Source organism: Anomaloglossus baeobatrachus, chromosome 1, assembly GCF_048569485.1.
Source record: "Anomaloglossus baeobatrachus isolate aAnoBae1 chromosome 1, aAnoBae1.hap1, whole genome shotgun sequence".
NCBI classification, from domain to species: Eukaryota; Metazoa; Chordata; class Amphibia; order Anura; family Aromobatidae; genus Anomaloglossus; species Anomaloglossus baeobatrachus.
Window position 1 is genome coordinate 748,430,189 of NC_134353.1, and position 21,485 is coordinate 748,451,673.

General features: G+C 43.9%; 1 protein-coding gene across 2 annotated transcripts in view; it reads left to right on the plus strand.

Annotated features, from left to right (window-relative positions):
• The window catches only part of IFT81 (intraflagellar transport 81), a 264,881-nt gene that overhangs the window by 34,894 nt on the left and 208,502 nt on the right, over nucleotides 1-21,485 (plus strand). For both annotated transcript variants that reach the window (XM_075341832.1, XM_075341833.1), the window contains exon 4: nucleotides 7,309-7,489. In XM_075341832.1, coding sequence (XP_075197947.1) covers nucleotides 7,309-7,489 — 181 coding nt within the window. The remainder of the gene's footprint in view (nucleotides 1-7,308; nucleotides 7,490-21,485) is intronic.

Consider the following 21,485-nt stretch of genomic DNA (forward strand, 5'->3'; position numbering starts at 1 on the left):
CCCACACACACACTCTCCTGTCCCTAGCCATGCAGTCCCCACGGCACTGACGTCCTCAACGCCATGGCCTCGCTCGTCTCCACCCACCCCGCACTCCGCTCCCGCACTCCACCCCCCGCACACATTCTCGGCGGCCGAACAATCAGCTGATCACCCAGCGGCCGTTGCTGTGAGCGATCAGCTGATCACCCGGTGACCGGCTGCTGTGAGCGATCAGCTGATCACCCGGTGGCAGACTATTGTGAACGATCAGCTGATCACCCGGCTGGCTGGCTTCTGTGAGCGATCAGCTGATCACCCGGTGACCGGCTGCTGTGAGCGATCAGCTGATCACCCCGCGGCAGACTATTGTGAACGATCAGCTGATCACCCGGCCGTTGTTTTATACGATCCGTTGCATCCATTGTGCCACTATATGCAACACATCCGTTGCATCCGTCACACAACGCAATGCAACGGATGCCGTTCAACGCAAGTGTGAAACTAGCCTTAATCAGTTAAATCCCGCTGATGACTTTGGTGTCTGTCATCACGATCCTCCTGTGAATGCCAGCTGCGAACCAACATTCATAGGAGATCATGATCTCAGCTATACAGAGCAGTGCTGTATAGGAGAAGTAATTGACTGATCGTAGCTTCAAAGGGGACTAGTAAATAAAAAAAAAAATGGAAAATTTTTTTTAAAAATATGAAAAAAAATTAAAAAAATAAGTTCAAATCACCCTCTTTTACACCATTGAAAATAAACCATAAAAAAAAATAAAAAATACACATATCTAATATATATTTAATATTGCTGCGTTCAGACATGTCTGACCTATTAAACTATAGAATTAATTAATCCAATCATAAACAGTGTAACTAAAAATATATTCAAAACTCTAGCATTCCTTTTTTTTGGCCACCGCAACATTGCAATAAAATACAATACGAGGTGATCAAAACATCGTATCTTCTCCAAAATAGTATCTGTAGAACTGTTATCTAAGCGTGCAGAATATAAGCCGTCACACAGGCTCAGGTTCCAAAAAATAAAAATGTTATGGGTCTCGGAAAATAGCAATAAGGACATAAAAAACATTCTCATAAATTTCTAATTTTTTCCCCCACCATTTAAGTAAAAAAAAAAAAGGAATACGTTTGGTATCTTACTCATACTGACCTCCTGAATCATACTGCCATATGGTCAGTTTTACTATATAGTAAACTTGGTAAATAAAAAACAATAAACTTGCACTTGGAATTTTTTCCCTATTTTCCTGTATGGTAAAATGAATGATGTTATTCAAAAGTACAACTGATCCTGCATAAAATAGGCCCCTCGTACGGCTAGAGTGACAGAAAAATAAAAAAGGTTGTCTTTTGGAAGAAGGGGAGGTAAATACGGAAAGTGGCCACTATGGGAAGGGATTGAGCACTTCTGCTTAGAGAGAATAGAATAAGGTATTTTTTGGGCGAGTTACTGCCCAATCAGAAGAGGTTTTTACTGAAAAGCCGAAGGGTCATGTGTTATCCAGAAAATGTCAGTTGGATATGGATCCATTTTGGTCAAGTAGTTTATTCCAGACCAAAAACTCAAGGCTTTGCATTTTGAAGGAGATGCTGTATATTAGTGCAGGGCTTTGGTAAGTCTTTCTTTTACAACTTTATAATCTAAAGCCTGCTTTACACGTTGCAATTTCGCATACGATATCGTATGCGATTTGCAACGCCCCCATCGTATGTGCAGCACGTTGAATTTGTTGAACGTGCCGCACAAACGATTAACCCTCGTCACACATACTTACCTACCATACGACCTCGATGTGGGCGGCGAACGTCCACTTCCTGGAGTGGGGGGGGACGTTTGGCGTCACATCGACGTCACACGGCAGCCGTCCAATAGAAGCGGAGGGGCGGAGCTGAGCGGGACGTAAACATCCCACCCACCTCCTTCCTTCCGCTTTGTGGGCCGGGAGCCGCAGGACGCAGGTGAGATCTGTTCATCGTTCCCGGGGTGTCACACACTACAATGTGCGCTACCCCGGGTACGATGAACAATCTGACGTTCAATTCGTCAGGAATGAACGACGTGCATGCGATGAACGGTTTTTCGTTCAATCGCAATTGCATGTTGCTGTCACACGCTACAACATACCTTACGATGCCGGATGTGCGTCACTTACGACGTGACCCCGCCGACACATCGTAAGATATCTTGTAGCGTGTAAAGCAGGCTTTAATATAAAGAAAGTTGATGCGGTCTACATCCTAACATAGTTATGTTTCCCCGACTTTCACTTCTACTGCATTTAATATTTTATAAATTAAATTATGTAACTATCAGTCTGATTAATGATATGTTACGGAATAAGGGAATGTAGACATTATGTAATAAAAAGTAATGTATGGTGGAACATATTAATAACTGTTAGGCTATGTGTCCACGGTAGAATGTTGCTGCGGATTTTTCTGCATGAAAATCCGCGGCTTTCCCACAAAATCCGCACCTTTGAAAAGGTGCGGATTTACCGCGGATTTACCGCGGAATTGCCGCGGATTTTGGTGCGGATTTTTTTTCTTTTCCCCCTAATTCTGAAGCCAAAATCCGGATCAAAATACGCAACAATAATTGACATGTTGCAGATTTTTACGGATCAAAATCCGCACCAAATCCGCCGCGGAAAAATCCGCAGCATGGGCACAGCATTTCCAAAAAGCCATAGAAATGGCTGGGAAGTGCCGCTGCTGCAGATTTTCGGAAAATCCGCGGCTTTTCCGCAGCGTGGACACATAGCCTTTTGTGGAATTTAAAGACTGAAAAGCTTTTACCTCTTGGGCAGAGTCTTATGTCTGAAACGGAATATGAACTAGAAATCGGATAAAGGCTCTGTTAACATATAATTCTCTGGACTTGCTTGGACGGTCAGTGACACTAATACACTCAGTATTATACACCCCAAAAGACGGTCTTTTTGGAATACGTTGTGCCGGTGTATGTTTAGCAAGCCATAGTCTTATCCTTTCCTGTAGAGGCAGTCACTGTAATAAAAAAGATACACCCCATGGTAATTTTTTTTTTTTTTATTTAAAGGGACACAATACGATACCTTGACGATCTGTCAACCATAGGTTATTATGGCATTAGGAGGTCATGAAAAGCTAAAAGCTATTTAAAAAAAAAGCTCATGATATATACTGTACATTAAACAGATGCCTGTGACGTGGCATCCATCACTTTATCCCGTGCGGAAACAAAATTCTAATTCACGATTTTTTTTGTTACTGCACACTGCAGGTTGGGATAGGCACACATAATACTCAATTGTATAGTGTTTCTATTGCGGTGTACTGACGTACTGTATACTGGCCAGATGAGGGCCGAAAGGGTTGGCATACACATAAAAGTTGACGTGAACAATAGGCCCTGTCCTGGATTCTTTTCTTCAATCAGGAGATCATTTCTTGGCTCTTATTCATAATGAACGTGCATATTCAGCTCAGAAAACGGGCAGCAAAATGAGCCAACGTGGTGTCTATATGCACAGCCAGCTTTATTGGTTTAGTGTGGATTTAGTATTTATTTCTACCGGAATTGTTTTCCAATAGAAGGTGACAAGATTAATTTTCCAACAAGTAAAGAATGTGACAAGACTGTAAAATACTCTTTGGATGGGACTATAACAAAGCCAAGTGTCAATAAAGCATCTTAAGTTACATGATCTTTTGGACTTCCTTTGCAGATGGTCGGGGGATTATGTTTTCTTTGCTCCGTGTAAGTTTCTGTCAACATCAATGTTCAGTTCAATGATTCTGAAACCCCCAACGGCCTCTGTTACAAGTCAGTGTCTGACGTTCTGTAGGATCTGCCACACCATCGTGGATTTTTATGAATTGGCTCCAGTGGACATAACCTTCACTATATTCTGTCTACTGTAAATACCATTTTGATAGAATATTTGAAATCATAGTCTTTATGTAAAAGTCAAGAATCCGGTGTCCAGAATCTGAAAAGGAAAGTCTTTTTTTTTTTTTTTGCTTTTAAATATTTTTTTATGGATTTGTTAAGCATAATGTAGTGCATTCTTCACCCTGAAGACATCTTATTAGAGGGCGTTTGGTTATGTCAAACAATGGGTGACTGTACCTGACGGTAATAGCTACATTTGTTGTGACAAGCCAGGAGCGTTAGTACTTTTAAGCCATAGTATATAAGAAGGCTTTTGTATCTACTGTAGCAAGGAAGTAAAGATAGAAGCCCTTAAACAGTCAACGTTTGGTCACAAAACTGCATTGTTACTATTAAAAATCACAGCAAGAAAGCAAATTTAGTTTTGCTGAGGTGCATTATTGGTGTTGCTTTCTGTTACCCCCATATAGGAATAAACCCAAAGATATAGAGAACACACAGCCATTGACCAGGAATGCCTGTGAATGCCATTTGTAACGCCCATGGCGGCGTCCCTGCACAGTCCTGGGAGGGAGGCTTGCATACTCACCCTTCTGACCGCACAACTGTGGCGTCCGCTCCTGTTCCTGTCTCCTGCGCCGGAAGCTGCACATTCAGAACAATTCTCCTGAGAGCGTGCTTAGGGCATGCGCACCTTCCCTTTCTTAAAGGGCCAGCGTGCTCTAACCCTCAGGTGCCTCTCAGCCTGTGGCTGAAAGGCACTGAATGTTTAGGGCATCCTCACCTTGTGGGAGGTGCCTGAGCAACGTGGTCTTACTGCTGGAGTCACTTTTTCTGCTTATCAGATCCAGTTCTTTTTTTTCCTGTATCCTGTGATCGTTACAGGTGCCTGCTAATCCGTACTTGTGTTCTAGTATCTGCTGTATTTGCTGTACCTGCTATACCTGCCAGTCCCTTCCTGAACCAGCTGTGCAGTCTTTGCCAGTCGTCCTGTCTGCACCTGAGTCCGACCCTGCATCCTCGACCCCTAGGGTAAGCTTTTACAGTGCAGATACCCTGGAGTGGCACCTGGTGGCAAGCTTCGAGCACACACTTAACCTCACCATTAGAGGCTCTAGTGAAGACAAAGTAGTCGCTTAATTATACCTCTCCAGGGTGAGCCAGTGTTGTGGCACAGTGGGTCCACACCCACTTGCGTAACACCATTTAGGACTTGATTTATCAAAAAAACGCAACGCATTATTTACTACAGTCTTGATAAGGGGTGTGTTGGAGTTTGCCACACTTAATTCACTAAGATATGCATACCTCTTAATGAATCATGTGTGGCTTAAAAGTGGCATTTACCTCACCGCGCCTCTAGTCAGGGATTGGAGTAAGGTGTGCCCAAGAGTATCATGAATTAGTTGAGCGGGCATCATCACGCCCCACTCTAGTATCGCCTATTTTGGCACCACTGGCCAAAAATGGCATGAAAATGTAAAATGTCACAATTTTTCTCTGCAACATCACATTGCGAAAAATTTTAGCACTTTTCAAAGCATTGAATACTAGTTTTCCCGTGTATGAGCTCCCCATATAGTGGTGGAAAATACTCAACTGACCTTTTCATGTGTATCCAGCTCCAGCTGGCAACAACAGTCCTTAGGATAGTTCCTCAGATCCAAACAATGGATAGCACGACCGTAGCACGTGTATGCAGCTCCAATCTCTATAGTCCATTCATGGGCACGAGGACCTAACCGCAACAACAGATCCTCGCTGCTCCATGTCACAGCACCAACTGTCTGACCAAACATGTGGCTTATTGTTCTCCCTCTAATGGGATCAGCAGCCTGCCTACATGGGCAAAAGTGCTCACATCCTACCCCATAAACATCTTCTACATGTAGCTCAAAATATGCAGAAGGTTCCAGAATCCCAGTCTGAAAAGTTGTGTATTGGGGAAGCCCATGGCAGAGATGAACAAAGATGCACAACCCCCAAAATGTGCAGGACAATGAATCCTACTGCAGGCCTGCTTAGAGTCCATGGAGACAGGCTGAAGTTGATACTCTGTTACGTACAGGGAGAACAATGTCTTAATGGAGGCTCCCTGCTGTAAAAAGTCTGGTCTATGTCCATTGGTCCAATAGTTTTTAGTTCACAGCCAGCGCCTCACAAACATGTACCCATTATAATCTATGGTGCTATTCACAAGTCCGTGATCATGGATGAAAAGGGCCAATACAAGTCCATGGGTCTGTGAAAAGCACCTACAGTACACGGATGGCATCCATGTGCTATCCTTGTGCTGTTTGTATTTAACAGAGCAAAGGATAGGAGAAGCTTTGTAAATGGCGTCTCTCTGGCCTTCGCACTACTCAGGGTTAGTGATGAGCGGACCTGCACTATAATGTTCAGTGTTCGTACTGAACACAGACTTTACAAAAAAAAAATCAGGCTTCGGAGTTTGAGTGCTTTATGTATTAAGACCACTCGAGAGAGCTCGTCCCGGCCCAGTGCGATTCTCTTACAGTGTTTGAAGGGCTTGTACTAGGGGTAAAATCAGTGTTATTGCGTGTCGTGTGTACAAAATAAAAACAAAGCCGCTGCCCTCCCTCCCTCGGAAGCGCTCTGTTTATGACTGGTTGTGTGTGGGCGGATCCCTGAACAGCCCAATTAGTGAGTTTCGATGAGATTGGGGTCAAGTTCAGGTCCAGAACAGAACATTATGTAACTTCCAGCTGAACCCACAGAACTCGAACGTCCATAAATCTGCTCATCTCTAGTGATGGTGAGGTCAGGGCCAACGAGGAACATAGGCATGTGACGGCGCACGGGAGAAGGATCTATCTAGGGACGTTAGGGAGTGCAAGGATCAGCAACAGGTGAGAGTTAGGAGGTGACCCCACTCTCCTCCCCCTAGTGCCAAGGCCATCCCTTGTAGTGTTTCCCTGGTGTATCCTCTGTGTTGCATCGCACGCCAGGGGTCCATTCGTCCCCAATGTAATATTTGGCTACATTGATAAGGTCAGGACTACAGCCTGTGCCTACTGATCATCAGCATGCTCAATAATGCTGTGCCCACTAACTCATCAGACCAGCTGAGCCCAGTGATTGATGCAGTGGTTACTTGCTGTATTCCTGAGGTCACTGCTGCAGTTGAGTCAACAAACACTGCAAGCCTGTCAAGGGAAATAAAGTTTAAAGTGAAAAAACACGTAATAAATGACCTGTGCTGCTTGCCAAATAATTTGTCTAAACCAAATGATATTGTCACATTCTAATGTACTGTTTTAATGTACAACTACTATGTCACAGTTCGAAATATAGCACTGGTTTGTTTTAAGCTCATAAATGCCATCAGCTTTACAGTCGTGAATGGAATTTATTCCCATACATTTTATGTACTAATCTTGAATCACATTTATTCATAGGAGCACGTTTCGCCAAGGTCTGGTTGTTGGAAGTAAACCTGTTATTCACCCAGTATTATACTGGCTTCTTCAGAAGACAAATGAGTTAAAGAAGAGAGCTTATTTGGCCCGGTTTCTTGTTAAAATGGAAGTTCCTGCTGAGTTTCTTCAGGATGACATTGTTTTCGAGACATACAAGCAGGTAAGATGGCTCAGATTCTTTCGAGGCTTTGTAGAGACTGATGTCATAATCTCCAAATTTGGAGTCTGCCTGTCGTTTTCCTACAATTTCTGACCTGTCAGATGTTTTAATCACTAGTGATTTAGGATGTGGAGATTCCCCCACTGATCTCTAAAATAAAGGGGCATTCAGGCTCTACAATTTTGTGTTATGATTTTTTTTTCTGAACTTGTAGAACGTTAATTTCGCTTTCCAAGAAGTTAAAGGGGTGGTTCGATGGCAAAAGATAATTTAATTTTTAATCACTATTTGATGCTTAAGCTAAGCTATTTTACTTGTATTAAAAATTCACTATGATTTCCTAACTACACTATCGAACTGCTATTCCGTTTTTTTTTTCCCATTTCCTGTCTGATGGCGATTCATTTGAGAATACCAGTGCATGCTGGGATACTCAAACGAAGTGTCATCAGAGGCTGTGGCAGTGACCGCATGCTCTGTCCCCTTTTTTAAACAAAGCGGCTTTATTACACTCATTTCAGGGGATAGTGTGGGGCAGGTCTGTCCCTGCACTGTCCCTCCCTGCGCTGTGCACTATGCAATCTGCACAGTGCACACCGTCTGCTCTGTTATCAACTTAGAAAAGTAATAATGTGCCAGTAACAGAGCGATGTCTATACCCGGCATGTAGGTGACTAGCGCTGCCCCCGCTGGTGATGTCACTTGTCTCCTGCATGCCGTCTGATTATTACTGTCACTGTGAAGATTGCGGAGTGCAGGCAGGGACTCAGGAGGGACAGACCTGCCCTATACCAGCCCCTGAAATGAACGTCATGATGACACTTTGTTTCAGGTAGGGGGCAGGGGCTTTGACAGCAGTCTCTGCCTTCTCCCTGCAATAAAGTGTCATCAGTGATTCTTACTTCAGGGGTTGCTCTGGCCCCTGCTGTCTCCCTGCGCTATACACTGTGCGATCTGCACAGTGCCAGCACCCACTATGTTGTTGGATCAGATCTGCAGTATTAAGCCGTCACCACAGCCTTGTCTCAATACCCAGTGTCCAGGGGATCAGCGATGAAGAGCAGTGACATCAGTAACATTACCATTCAACAGTGTCGCTGAGTCATGCACAATGCAGCGTGACCCAGAACGTCTGAAGAGCGATAACATTACTGATGTCACTGCTTCTCAGCTTAGCCAGGTCTTGCAAAGCTTAGTGTGACCCAGAATGTCGGAATAGCGGTAACGTTGCTGATGTCACCGCTCTTCAGCAGTGCAAGGTCTCGCACAACGCAGCGTGACTTGGAACGTTTGAACAAAAAGGTAACGTTACTGATGTCTTCATCGTCGCCGGGTCTTGTGCAGAGCACCATGACCAAGAAGCGGCTGTTGGCAAAGTCTGGGGAGTGTCAGAACAAGGCTCCATAAACTTTATTCATCGGATTTGCTGGACTTCGTTGCATTCTCTGGACTGCCTCAGACCTGCTTGGGATTTTTTTTTTAATAAAGGGCTAAAAAAGGCAAAGTGTCAGTGATTTTCAATTAAGTTTTTGTGTGTGTTTTTGTTGTTTTTTTTTATTACGGAGTTAGTAATTTGGGTGTTTGATAGACGCCTCTTTATTACTAACACCAGGTTTGATGCCAGCTGTGTGTTTGGACACTTCACAGCTAACATCAATCCCAAACACCATTACCCTGATTGCTAACGCACCAGGACATCGGGAAGAGCCGGGGCAATGCGCCAGAATTGGAGCATCTCATGATGTGGGCTGTTATTTTTATCTGGAAAGGGTCTAATATCCATTGACTTTCCCAGTCTGATATCAGCCCCAGTTGTCTGCTGTACCTTTGCTGGTTATCAAAAATGGGTTGTTTTTTTTCCCATTTAATTATTCATTCATTTATTTAGTTAGTTTTTATAGCTTTCTACTATCATCTATCTACCATCTATTTCACATACATAGTTATCTATGTTTCATTAATCTATTTGTCATCTATCAGATTGACAGAAAATCATGAATTTGTTTGTATCTATCTGTCCATTCATCCCTCCATCCATTCATCTAGCTATCTATCATCAATCTAAGCAGCACCATAGACTGAGTGCACAAGTATTTGTGTTTCCAGTGAAAACGGATGCCTTAGAAATGGATGGAGAGAAGTCACACATCCTACTTCTCCATTAGAAGTGGATGGAGTGTGGTCACGCATATCTAATGGCCATCATGTGAGATACAGCCCTCCGAGCTGCTCCATTTGAAATATGGACTGTATCACATACTGGAATTAGATGCAAGGCTCAGTTTAGTGCAGTGATGGCCAACCTTTTGAACTTGGTGTGTCAACATTCGTAAAAAAAAAAAACAAAACAAAAGCGAGCATAACTCGGGTGGTGTGTAACTTCTTAAATAATCCATAATTTTGTGATATTTGTAGTAATGTCCCCTATTTATGCTAAATTATGTCATTTTCACATAAACACATAAAAAATAAAAAAATAAATCTTCTCACTTGTTCTATGTTCCCTCATGTCCTCTTTCCTTCTTCTTGTGGCCCGCAGACCCCCTGATGATCGCAGCCCTATGCCGGGGGCTGCAGCAACCTGCGCTTTACTTCAGATTTTATATTTTCACCGCCGCACACAGGAACTCTCTGCAGAGCATCACCAAAGGCAGCCGCCGGACAATCAGAGGCCAGCTGGTGTCGTTGTTGTATAATGTCACTTTCTGGCCTCTGATTGGCTGGTGGCTGCATTGGTGAAGCTCTGCAGAGCGTTCCTGTTTGCAACGGCAGAAATCAATCATCTGAAGTAAAGCGCAGAGGGCTGCGGCCCCCTGCATAGAACAGTGAAAGTCAGGGGTACTGTGGGCCACAAGAAGCTTAGGGGCCGCACGTATGAGCCCCCTGGGTTAGAGAGAGTAGTGTTAAGTTCTGCGTGGTACGTAATCACCCCTCACTCAGGACCCTGATTAAAGGTACAGAGCACATTTTACCGGTGGCTGCATCCCAATCTATAAGACAAGCCACAGCCACCGGTGATTTAACTAGAACAGCATCTGCGGCTCCCCCAGGCTGGTCATTTTGAAACAGACTAGACGCACATGCATTTCTAGTTAAATCACCGGCGGCTGCATCTTGTCTTGTAGATCTGGATGTGACTGTCTGCCCCTGCCGTGTGTGTCGGCAAAAATGGCTCGGCGTGTAACCCAAATGTGTGTCATAGGTTAGCCTTCACTGGTGTAGTGTATCAGATACAGTCATGGCCTAAAGTGTTGACCCTTGAAATTGTTCCAGAAAATTAAGGATTTCTCCCAGAAAACTATTGCAATTACACGTTTTGTAAAAAAAAACATGTTTATTTCCTTTTCTGTGTATTGGAACAATACAAAATAACACAGGAAAAAAAGGAAAATGGGACTTAATGTCACACAAAACCCCTAAAATGGTTTGGATAAAATTGTTTGCACCTTTGCAAAATTGTGGGTAAACTACTTTGTTTCAAGCATGTGATGCTTGATCAAATTCATCTGTGGCAAGTAACAGGTGTGGGCAATATGAAAATCACACCTGAAATCAGATTAAAAGGGGAGAACTTGAGATCCAAAATTGTTGGAAAAATACCAACAATCAAGATTACAATTACATCTCCAGAGATCTTAATGATCTTTTGTCCACAGTGTGCAACATAATCAAGAAAAAACAATAGTTGGGGGCCATATTATTTGCTGTACCCAAAGACATTTTTAGCGATCCAATATTTTTTCCTATACACCTTTCGGATTACGTTTTTGAACATTTTTTGCTTGTTTGTTATAATAAATGTGCATGTTTTTATTTCAGTTTATATATTAAAAATACTTTTATGGGAAAAAAAATCATGCTTTATTTAAAAATTTTTTGTACATTTTATCCTCTTCTTGTAAGTAATATCATTTTACAATTGGCACCATATAGTAATTTTGGCCACCATTTTGTAGTCATATTTCCATCCTGGTCCTCATCTTTTAGTAATGTCCCCATCCTGTGGTAATGTGCCCATATTGTCCCTTTGTAGTTATGTGGCCAAATTGTGCCCTGTAGTAATGTGGCCAAATTGTGCCCTGTAGTAATGTGGCCAAATTGTGCCCTGTAGTAATGTGCCCATATTGTGCCCTGTAGTAATGTGGCCAAATTGTGCCCTGTAGTAATGTGGCCAAATTGTGCCCTGTAGTAATGTGCCCATATTGTGCCCTGTAGTAATGTGCCCATATTGTCCCTTGTGGTAATGTGCCCATATTGTGCCCTTGTAGTAATGTGCTCATATTGTGCCCTGTAGTAATGTGCCCATATTATTCCCTTGTAGTAATGTGCCCATACTGCCCACTTGTAGTAATATGCCCATATTGTGCCCTTGTAGTAATGTGCCCATATTGTTCCCTTGTAGTAATGTGCCCATATTGTGCCCTTGTAGTAATGTGCCCATATTGTCCCCTTGTAGTAATGTGACCATATTGTTCTCTGTGGTAACGTAGCCATACTGTCCTCTGTAGTAATGTGCCCATTTTGTGCCCTTGTAGTAATGTGCCCATATTGTCCCCTTGTAGTAATGTGACCATATTGTGCCCTTGTAGTAATGTGCCCATATTGTCCCCTTGTAGTAATGTGACCATATTGTTCTCTGTGGTAACATAGCCATACTGTCCTCTGTTGTAATGTGCCCATATTGCCCCCTTATAGTAATGTGCCCTGTAAGTATCCCATTATGATGTTGTTCACATAAAAAAAAAAAAATTTCTCACCATTCCTCCGTTCCTTTGGTGTCTTGCAGCCGGTTGGCACCTAGACCCCGTGAGGGTCGTGACAGGTGCTGTCTGGTACACGAGGCCGCCACCATCAGCGTTTTCCTACTGGGAAGAGATTTGCGGCACTGCTGCTCTCCTCGCATCTTTACTAATGGCAGCAGCGCCGGACAATCAGAATACACCCACGTTAGCTGCTGACCTCTGATTGGCCGGCGGCAGCTGCCATTAGTAAAGCTGTGTAGAGGCATTGTTCTCTGCGCAATGCTGCAAATTATATTCACCAGAAGGAAAGTGCTGACGGTAGCGGCCCCGTGTACCGGGACACAATCTTCACATGGTCTCGGTGTCTGCGGGCCACAACAAGCAGCCTCAAAGGCCGCATGTGGCCTGCGGGCCGTGTGTTTGAGACCTCTGCTCTATACAGTAATCCAACACTCTAAACGGCCACTCTAAACCGAATGTGCCTGGCCTCGTCAGATCGCAGCTGCTATGCACTTTGAGGCTGGGCAAGTACCGGCATGGGATACTGACTGGGAATCCTTGGTTCTGTTGACAGTCAACGGCCACTCTAAACTGAATATGCCTGCCCTCGTCAGATCGCAGTAATCCAACACTGCTGCTTTATTTTTTTTAAAAAACTTTTACTGAACAATAACTGCAGTATCAATCTTCCTGTTTGGTAAGATTGCTGCAGCGCTGGTGAAAAGAACGCTTTCACTTCGAGAGTCGCCCCGGAAAATTGTGGCTCTGCATGCCTGGATCCCAAACCCTGGAAGTTTGTGCCTGACTTTGCTAGAAAGTCGGGCCCTTTTGGGCAGGACTGTGGAGTCGGAGTCGTGGAGTCGGTGTCGGTATAAAATGGACCGACTCCGACTCCTAAAATACATAATAAATTGGGGACAGTAGTGCAATGCAGAAGGTGCTGAATATTTTTTCATAGGAATTTGGGAAAGTTATGAAATGCCCTATAAATGTCTGATCTAAGGCTACATTCACACACAGCATTTTTGCTGCGTTTTTTGAGGATATGTTTTTCAGCTGCAAAAGCAGATCAGCTTTTTAACAAACTGCATCACCTGAAAGGTTTTTGAGCTCATAAATAATGCTTTCAATAGCAAAAGCAGATTAGAAAAACACCACACAAACTGACATGCTCATTCTTTGTGAGGATCTGTTTTTTGAGCCCAAAAATGGATCCTCACAAAACGCTGTGTCTGAATGTCATATCTTGAAACCCATTGACTTTGCTGGGATGCCCAGAGTCACTGCATTTCACTGAAGAAAAAAAAAACATCCGCAAAAATGCTGTGTGTGAATGTATGTAGCCTGAGGATCTAGGCTTTGTCTTAGCTGAGATAAGTCTGTGCTGCACTTGACCACCCATGAAGCCCCTCCTCTACAGGCAAGGGTAAAAAGTTAACACACTCCGAAAGAAGGAAGGCCGGCACTCATCTCAAAATTGCTAGAGTGAACAGGATAACAAGATTAAGGTCATTACTTCTTAAAGCATATTTAAACTTTCAATAAACTGTGCATAAGTCAATAGTCCAGTAGACTGTATGTTCTCTCTGTATGCTTGATGCTTGCTTGTTTTTTCTTTTAGCTCATGTACCTGTGTCGCCCAGCGTTATGGAGTACTCTGTTCCGGCGGTTTGCAATTGGGGAATGTCACTTTGGTGGCCGTTGCCCGGTTCCGTGCCCTGCGTACTTTTTGAAAAGGGTGATATATTTCCATGGGATTTAGGTTAATGTTTATACGTGACGCCACTTGTGATGTTGCGGCTACATATGTGGAGCCACCGATGCAGAATATCACTACTGGGGATGATGTTAATTGCAACCTCGATGGTAGGCCCTCCGCAAGCAGGGCTGGGCCCCAGAGGATGGGTGATATAACGGCAGGAGGAAGAATGTAGTCCACACAGAGATTTAGTGCAACTGGTCTTTACTCACTGCTGGTTGGTAGTAGCTGGATACTTGAGGCCGGCTGGTTTCACCTCCAGGTCCCCTTCGTCACAGTGCCAGTTCAGTACTTTGGTACCTTCTTTCCCTGCACCTGTTCTCTGGTAAATGGTGTGGAGACACGGGGCTCAGTGGGTGCTCTCATCCACTAAAACCCGCCGCCTTTTGAAAGACAGCGTGGCTCAGGGCTCATCCCAACTGAACGCCGGCCTCCTTAACCGTGGGCGTAACACTACTCAGACAACACAGGGTGAGGGAACCACAATAATTAGACTTTATTGGATCCCCAAACAATTAACGGCACATAACACATAACCAGCAAAACACACAAATGTAACAGGCAACAGAGTCTCACCCTTCCGCTGGCTCACCAGGGATTTAGAATGTCCATGCCTCAGAGGTTCCAGGGCTATTTACTCAAATCCAGCAGCACCCCGCTTTTGGCGGGCACCCACCGAGAAAGGAATAATGCCAGATTTAGGAAGCTGGCTGAGGTCTACAAAGTCTGTAACAGGTGACCGAACTGTCCCAACCTGAGTGTCCTCCTTAGGTAGTCCTGGTTTGATGTTACAATCCTGGCAGCCGAAGTCGAAATCCCTAGGCTGTGCATATGGTCTCCAACCGGAACCGGAGTCCCTAGACTGAAGCCATAAGATATTCTGATCCTCTAGTCAGCTCCGAAGAGCTTAGACTGGATCCATCAGCAAGCATCAACAACACCTGGTGGCTTAAAGAAATCCCTTTTATAGCCACAGCCTTCCACTTGGATACACTGCGTCCTCATCGATTGGTTGGACAAGAGCGCCTCTCCCATTGGATGAATCTCAAGCTGCATGGACAATGTTCATCCAAATGAGGTCTACAGAAAGACTGAGGGTATACATGGAGTCTGCAAGTCACAGACTCAACAATGGCTACTAAGGTAATCACCTTAGCAATACACAACTACAATACAATGGTTACTGGAAAAGTCTGGAGAACAATACGTCTGGCTTTCAGTGGCCAACACAATTACATGAGTCAACAAGAGTCTTGTAGAAACAATGAGGGACTTATCCCCCGTCTATAAACAATCTATCATCCTGTCTGGCTGAATTTTAAGAAACTTTAACCCATGAGAGTCCATGTCGTCACAAATGGGTCCCCGTGGCATAGAGCAACTGGGGTCCCCGTCCGGTGGTTTGTCCATTTCTGTCCACCTGATGGTAGCGTGAACCCTGTGGGGTTGGAGTCTCTGGTCCTGTCCAAGGTTCTCCCTTTGCTACTGAGTCTTCGAATTTTTAGGGGTCAGCGAGGTCCTTGATGGTCCCCTCGCTGTGCAGGTGTTAACAGGTCGGCGTGGAGCTCTTTCCTGTCCTAGGGTCCTGTACCCCGTCGGTGTGTAGTTCCGGGAGCATGCAACTGGCTCCACCGGCAACTACTCTCCTGGGTACCAGGTTACCGTCAACCTGGGACAGCTCGTACCTTCACGTCCACCTTCACTCTCCGTCACACTCTACTCTACTCAGCTGTCACTGTCCACAGTCCGCCCCTCCCACCTGGTCAACTAGTGGACTGGAGTGGCTCCACCTCTAGGCGGCCATCCATTGGTCCGACCCTAGCTTTGCACCATTGTATGGGGGATTGTTTGGGGGAAAACTGGGATTGCCTGGGTTTTTGATGTTACCAGCGCTGGTATTCCAGGGCCTAGGGGGTAGGCCCTGCATCCTTGCGGGGATGCAGAACCTTGTAGCACCCTGATGGTTTCAGGGGCGCTACATACTTTTGGGAGGATAGCTTCTATACATACAATATACAGGGAAAATACAGCAACAGGATTGATGAGGACCTGTATAGAAGCTAAAACATCAAGTTATTAGCTCTCTTATCAGTTTCTTTGTTCCTGGAGTATGATACACAGCAAACTTGCTCCCTCCCTCCTCCCCTCTTCATAGACTGAAGCAATCTGATGTGAAACATTTAGTGAGCCGTACCTAAGAAAAGCCTGAGATTGGAAATTCAAAGTAAAGCTATGTAATGGCATATTTTACAAACTTTATATTTGACATCTGTACTATTAATTTATGCAAAGTTTTGTTTTATTTCTATAAAAATGTACTACAATAAATTTTTCATTTAAATATAAGCAATATATGTGGGAGTCGGAGTCGGTTCAAGGGAAATTGAGGAGTCTGAGTCGCAGGTTTGGCTTACCGACTCCACAGCTATTCGATAATGTTTAGAAAAGTCATCTGTTGCGATACTGTTTTGAAGAAATAAATGCAAGCATAGTTTGAAATGCAATGCAGATTTAATATATGCAGCATTCCAATTCTTTCTTCGAAATTTTTGCAGCAGATTTTCAGTGGCGAAAATCTCAATCCAAAACCCACAACAGATTCTAATTGTTGCAGATTTTAAATTAGATTTTTAAAGTAAAACTCTACTTACCTTCTCTGTTGCACCCCCATTGCTATGATGTCTTATGTTAGGGTGGCACGGTGGCTCAGTGGTTAGCACTGTAGTCTTGCAGCGCTTGGGTCCTGGGTTAAAATCCCACGAAGGACAACATCTGTAAGGATTTTGTATGTTCTCTCCGTGTTTGCGTGGGTTTCCTCCGTGTTGTCCGGTTTCTTCCCTCACTCCAAAGAATAAACAGATAGGGACTCAAGTTTGTGAGCCCCAATGGGGACAGTGTATGTATATAAAGCGCAGTTGAATAAATTATCATGTAAGCCTTTCAGGCAATTAAAATTTCCAGTGTTCACAACAGGACAAGGCAAGAGAACCACATATTTCCATGGGGAAGCTATTAGGCTATGTGCGCTCGTTGCGTAATTACATGCAGTTACGCTGCGCTTTGTAGCGCAGCGTAACTGCATGCGTCCTGCGTCCCCTGCACAGTCTATGGAGATTGTGCAGGGGCCGTGCGCACGTGGCGTCTTAGAGCGCAGCGCTTCGGCTGCTGCCCGAAGCGCTGCGTTCTAAGAAGTGACATGTCACTTCTTCCGTGCGCTTTGCCGGCAGCTCCTGCACTGTCTATGGCAGGAGCTGCAGGCAGAGCGCATGGAATCGGCTTTTTTTTTTTTCTCTACGGACATTTTCTGCAGCGATTTGAAGCGCACGTGTGCTCTTCAGATCGCTGCAGAAATTTCTGCAGGGCTAGTACGCAACGTGCGCACATAGCCTTATACTGTTTTTTTCACGATGATCGCAGGGACTGGGGCTCATAGACTGGCTCTCAGACTAAAGGCCCAGTCACACTAAACAACTTACCAGCAATCCCAACAACGATCCAACCTGATAGGGATCGCTGGTAAGTTGCTAGGAGGTTGCTGGTGAGATGTCACACTGCGACGCTCCAGCGATCCCACCATCAACCTGACCTGGCAGGGATCGCTGGAGCGTCGCTGCACGAGTTGTTGGTGAGCTCACCAGCAACCAGTGTCCCAGCCCCCAGCCAGCAGCACCGCGTGGAAGCGATGCTGCGCTTGGTAACTAAGGTAAATATCGGGTAACCAACCCGATATTTACCTTGGTTACCAGCGCCCACCGCTTAGCGCTGGCTCACTGCAACTCCTAGCCACAGTACACATCGGTTTAATTACCCGATGTGTACTCCGGCTACATGTGCAGAGAGCAGGGAGCCGGCACTGACAGCGTGAGAGCGGGGACGCTGGTAACGAAGGTAAATATCGGGTAACCAAGGTAAGGGCTTCTTGGTTACCCGCTGTTTACCGTGGTTACCAGTGTCCGCAGAAGCCGGCTCCTGCTGCCTGCACATTTAGTTGTTGCTCTGTCGCTGTCACACATAGCGATGTGTGCTTCACAGCGGGAGAGCAACGACTAAAAAATGGTCCAGGACATTCAGCAACAACCAACGACCTCACAGCAGGGGCCAGGTTGTTGCTGGATGTCACACACAGCAACATCGCTAGCAACGTCGCTGTTACGTCACAAAAGTTGTTCGTTAGCAGTGATGTTGCTAGCGATGTTGCTTCGTGTGACGTGGCCTTTAGGAGACCGTAGCTATCCCTTATCTCAGAGCAACCTCTGAAGGTGAAAATATCTGAGCAACCAACATGACCCTGCTCATGACCAGCCCTGATCTTATACCCCCTCCCTCACTACTCCAGGGGAGGCATAGGACAGAAGTTTGATAACACCAATAAACAGGGGAAACCAAAACTATTTCACAGCACGCTCACACAAAGGCAAAAGACAATAAGAGGTAAGATGGAAAATAGGAGCAAGGAAGAAACAACAAGACGACAAGAGAATTCCACAACAACTACAGGCACCATCCAATATGATCACCAGCAGGATTGGGACACACTAGCACACAGACCAACACAGCAATTGACTATAGTCAGCATGGGAAGACAGATTCCTCCATCTTAAAAAGGTGGGGAGTAAATGTTATAGATTTCCAATAACATGTGCTCCTAGAGGTAACCCGCAGGCTAGTAGAGGGTAACTCTTGCTAGCCCGTCCATTAATATAACTCAGAAACACCAGAGAAACTATAGTGTGGAGTGTCAGAGTCTGTAGTGTGAATAGCTATGCACACCATGACACTCGGCAAGTTTGGAGCAAAACTCTGTGTTACAGTTTTCATTAATTTTACCTTTATTTTTCTGCAACAAAATTGGCAGCAAAATCTACAGCTATTGCTATGTGTGAAAGTTCCCTAACACTTTGTTGTTACAAATGACCGATATGCTTTGATTTGTTTTATAAGGAATTCTAGTGTAACATAGCGACTCATAATGGATTTATTAGACACAGTAGAATAGCTGCCCGACAGGGCACAGAAACCTTAGAGAAGTGAACCATGACACCAGTGTCAACAGCTTGAGTAATACAGTTATTCTAAGATTTGTTATGGATTTATCTACAGATTTCATGCAAGGACAAATGACCAACGTAATGCTGACAAATGAGACCAATTCGCATAGTTATTACAAATAATTACGTGTTTTCAAGTTCCTTTATTTCACGTTCTATCTTTACACTTTTTTGGCAAATTGTTATAATTACAAGGACTGAACAAAACAACACGGCAAAGGAAATATTTAACCAAACAGCAAATAATTTTATATTATGGAAAGATTGGATGTAGTGAGAGACATAGAGGTCATACACTGTGCGCAAAATTATTAGGCAAGTTGTATTTTAGAGGATTTTTTTTTTTTTTATTATTGATCAACAACTATGTTGTCACTCAACTAAAAAGACTCAAAGCTTAATATTTTTGGAAGTTGAAGTAGGTTTTTTTTAGATTTGGCTATCTTAGGAGGATATGTGTTTGTGCAGGTAACTATTCCTGTGCAGAATTATTAGGCAACTTAATAAAAACCAAATATATTCCCATCTCACTTGTTTATTTTCACCAGGTAAACCAATATAACGGCACAAAATTTAGAAATATAAACATTTCTGACATGCAAAAACAAAACCCCCCAAAAATTAGTGACCAATATAGCCATCTTTCTTTATGATGACACTGAACAGCCTACCATCCATAGATTCTGTCACTTGCTTGATCTGTTTACGATCAGCATTGCGTGCAGCAGCCACCTCAGCCTCTTAGCCACTGTTCCGAGAGGTGTATTGTTTTCCCTCCCTCAGATCTTACATTTTATGAGGGACCACATGTTCTCTATGGGGTTCAGATCAGGTGAACAAGGGGGCCATGTCATTATTTTTTCATCTTTTAGACCTTTACTGGCCAGCCACGCTGTGGAGTAATTGGATGCATGTGATGGAGCATTGTCCTGCATGAAAATCATGTTTTTCTTGAATGATACCGACTTCCTGTACCACTGCTTGAAGAAGTTGTCTTCAAGAAGCTGGCAGTAGGTCTGGGAGGGAGTTGAGCTTCACTACATCCTCAACCCGAAAAGGTCCCACAAGTTCATCTTTGATGATACCAGCCCATACCAGTACCCCACCTCCACCTTGCTGGTGTCTGAGTCGGAGTGGAGCTCTCTGCCCTTTACTGATCCAGCCTCTGGCCCATCCATCTGGCTCATCAAGAGTCACTCTCATTTCATCAGTCCATAAAACCTTTGAAAAATCAGTCTTAAGATATTTCTTGGCCCAGTCTTGACGTTTTATCTTATGTTTCTTGTTCAAAGGTGAATGTTTTTCAGCCTTCCTTACCTTGGCCATGTCCCTGAGTATGGCACACCTTGTGCTTTTTGATATTCCAGTAACGTTGCAGCTCTGAAATATGGCCAAACTGGTGGCAAATAGCATATTTTGCGCCTTTTTTGCCCAACACGCTTCTTGCGACCCTGTTGGCTATTTGCCATGAAACGCTTGATTGTTTGGTCATCACGCTTCAAGCATTTAGCAATTTCAAGACTGCTGCATCCCTCTGCAAGACATCTCACAATTTTGGACTTTTCAGAGCCTATCAAATCTCTCTTATGACCCATTTTGCCAAAGGAAAGGAAGTCACCTAATAATTAAGCACACCTTATATAGGGTGTTGATGTCATTACACCACACCCCTCCTCATTACAGAGATGCACATCACCTGATTTACTTAATAGGTAGTTGGCTCTCAAGCTTATACAGCTTGGAGTAGGACAACATGTATAAAAATTATCATGTGATCAAAATACTCATTTGCCTAATAATTCTGCACACAGTGTATATACATACAGTGTGGAAAATATTCCCTAGTCTTTGTACATCCTGTCATAGCCAAACATGTGACTGCTACAACCAAGAATGATATGGTCAGTCTTCGATTGAAAAAGTCACATACCCTTCTGGCCAGGACAGAGAGACCAGAGGGGCACCGGGCATTCCAAAGATGCTACTTACTGACCACCAAGATAATTAATCAGTAATAGATCACCACAAAAGGACTGTTCTAGTAAATACATTGCAACAGAATATCTGATTGAAAACCGCTCTTGTGTCATATTCTCTTACACCTAAATAAGTGGGGAAAATAAGTATTTGACACACTGCCGATATTCCAAGTTTTCCAATCTTCTAATGAATGGAGAGGTCTTGTTCAACTGTGACAGACAAAATAAAAAAAATCCAGAAAATTACATTGTATATTTTTTTTTTTAATAATTAATTTGCATTTTATTTTATGAATTAAGTATTTCATACAATAGAAAAACAGAACTTAATATTTGGTACAGAAACCTTTGTTTGCAATTACAGAGGTCCGAAGTTTCCTGTATTTCTTGACTGAGGGTATGTGCGCACGTTGCTTTTTACCTGCTTTTTACCTGCTTTTTTGCTGCTTTTTCTTCTGCGCTGTTTAA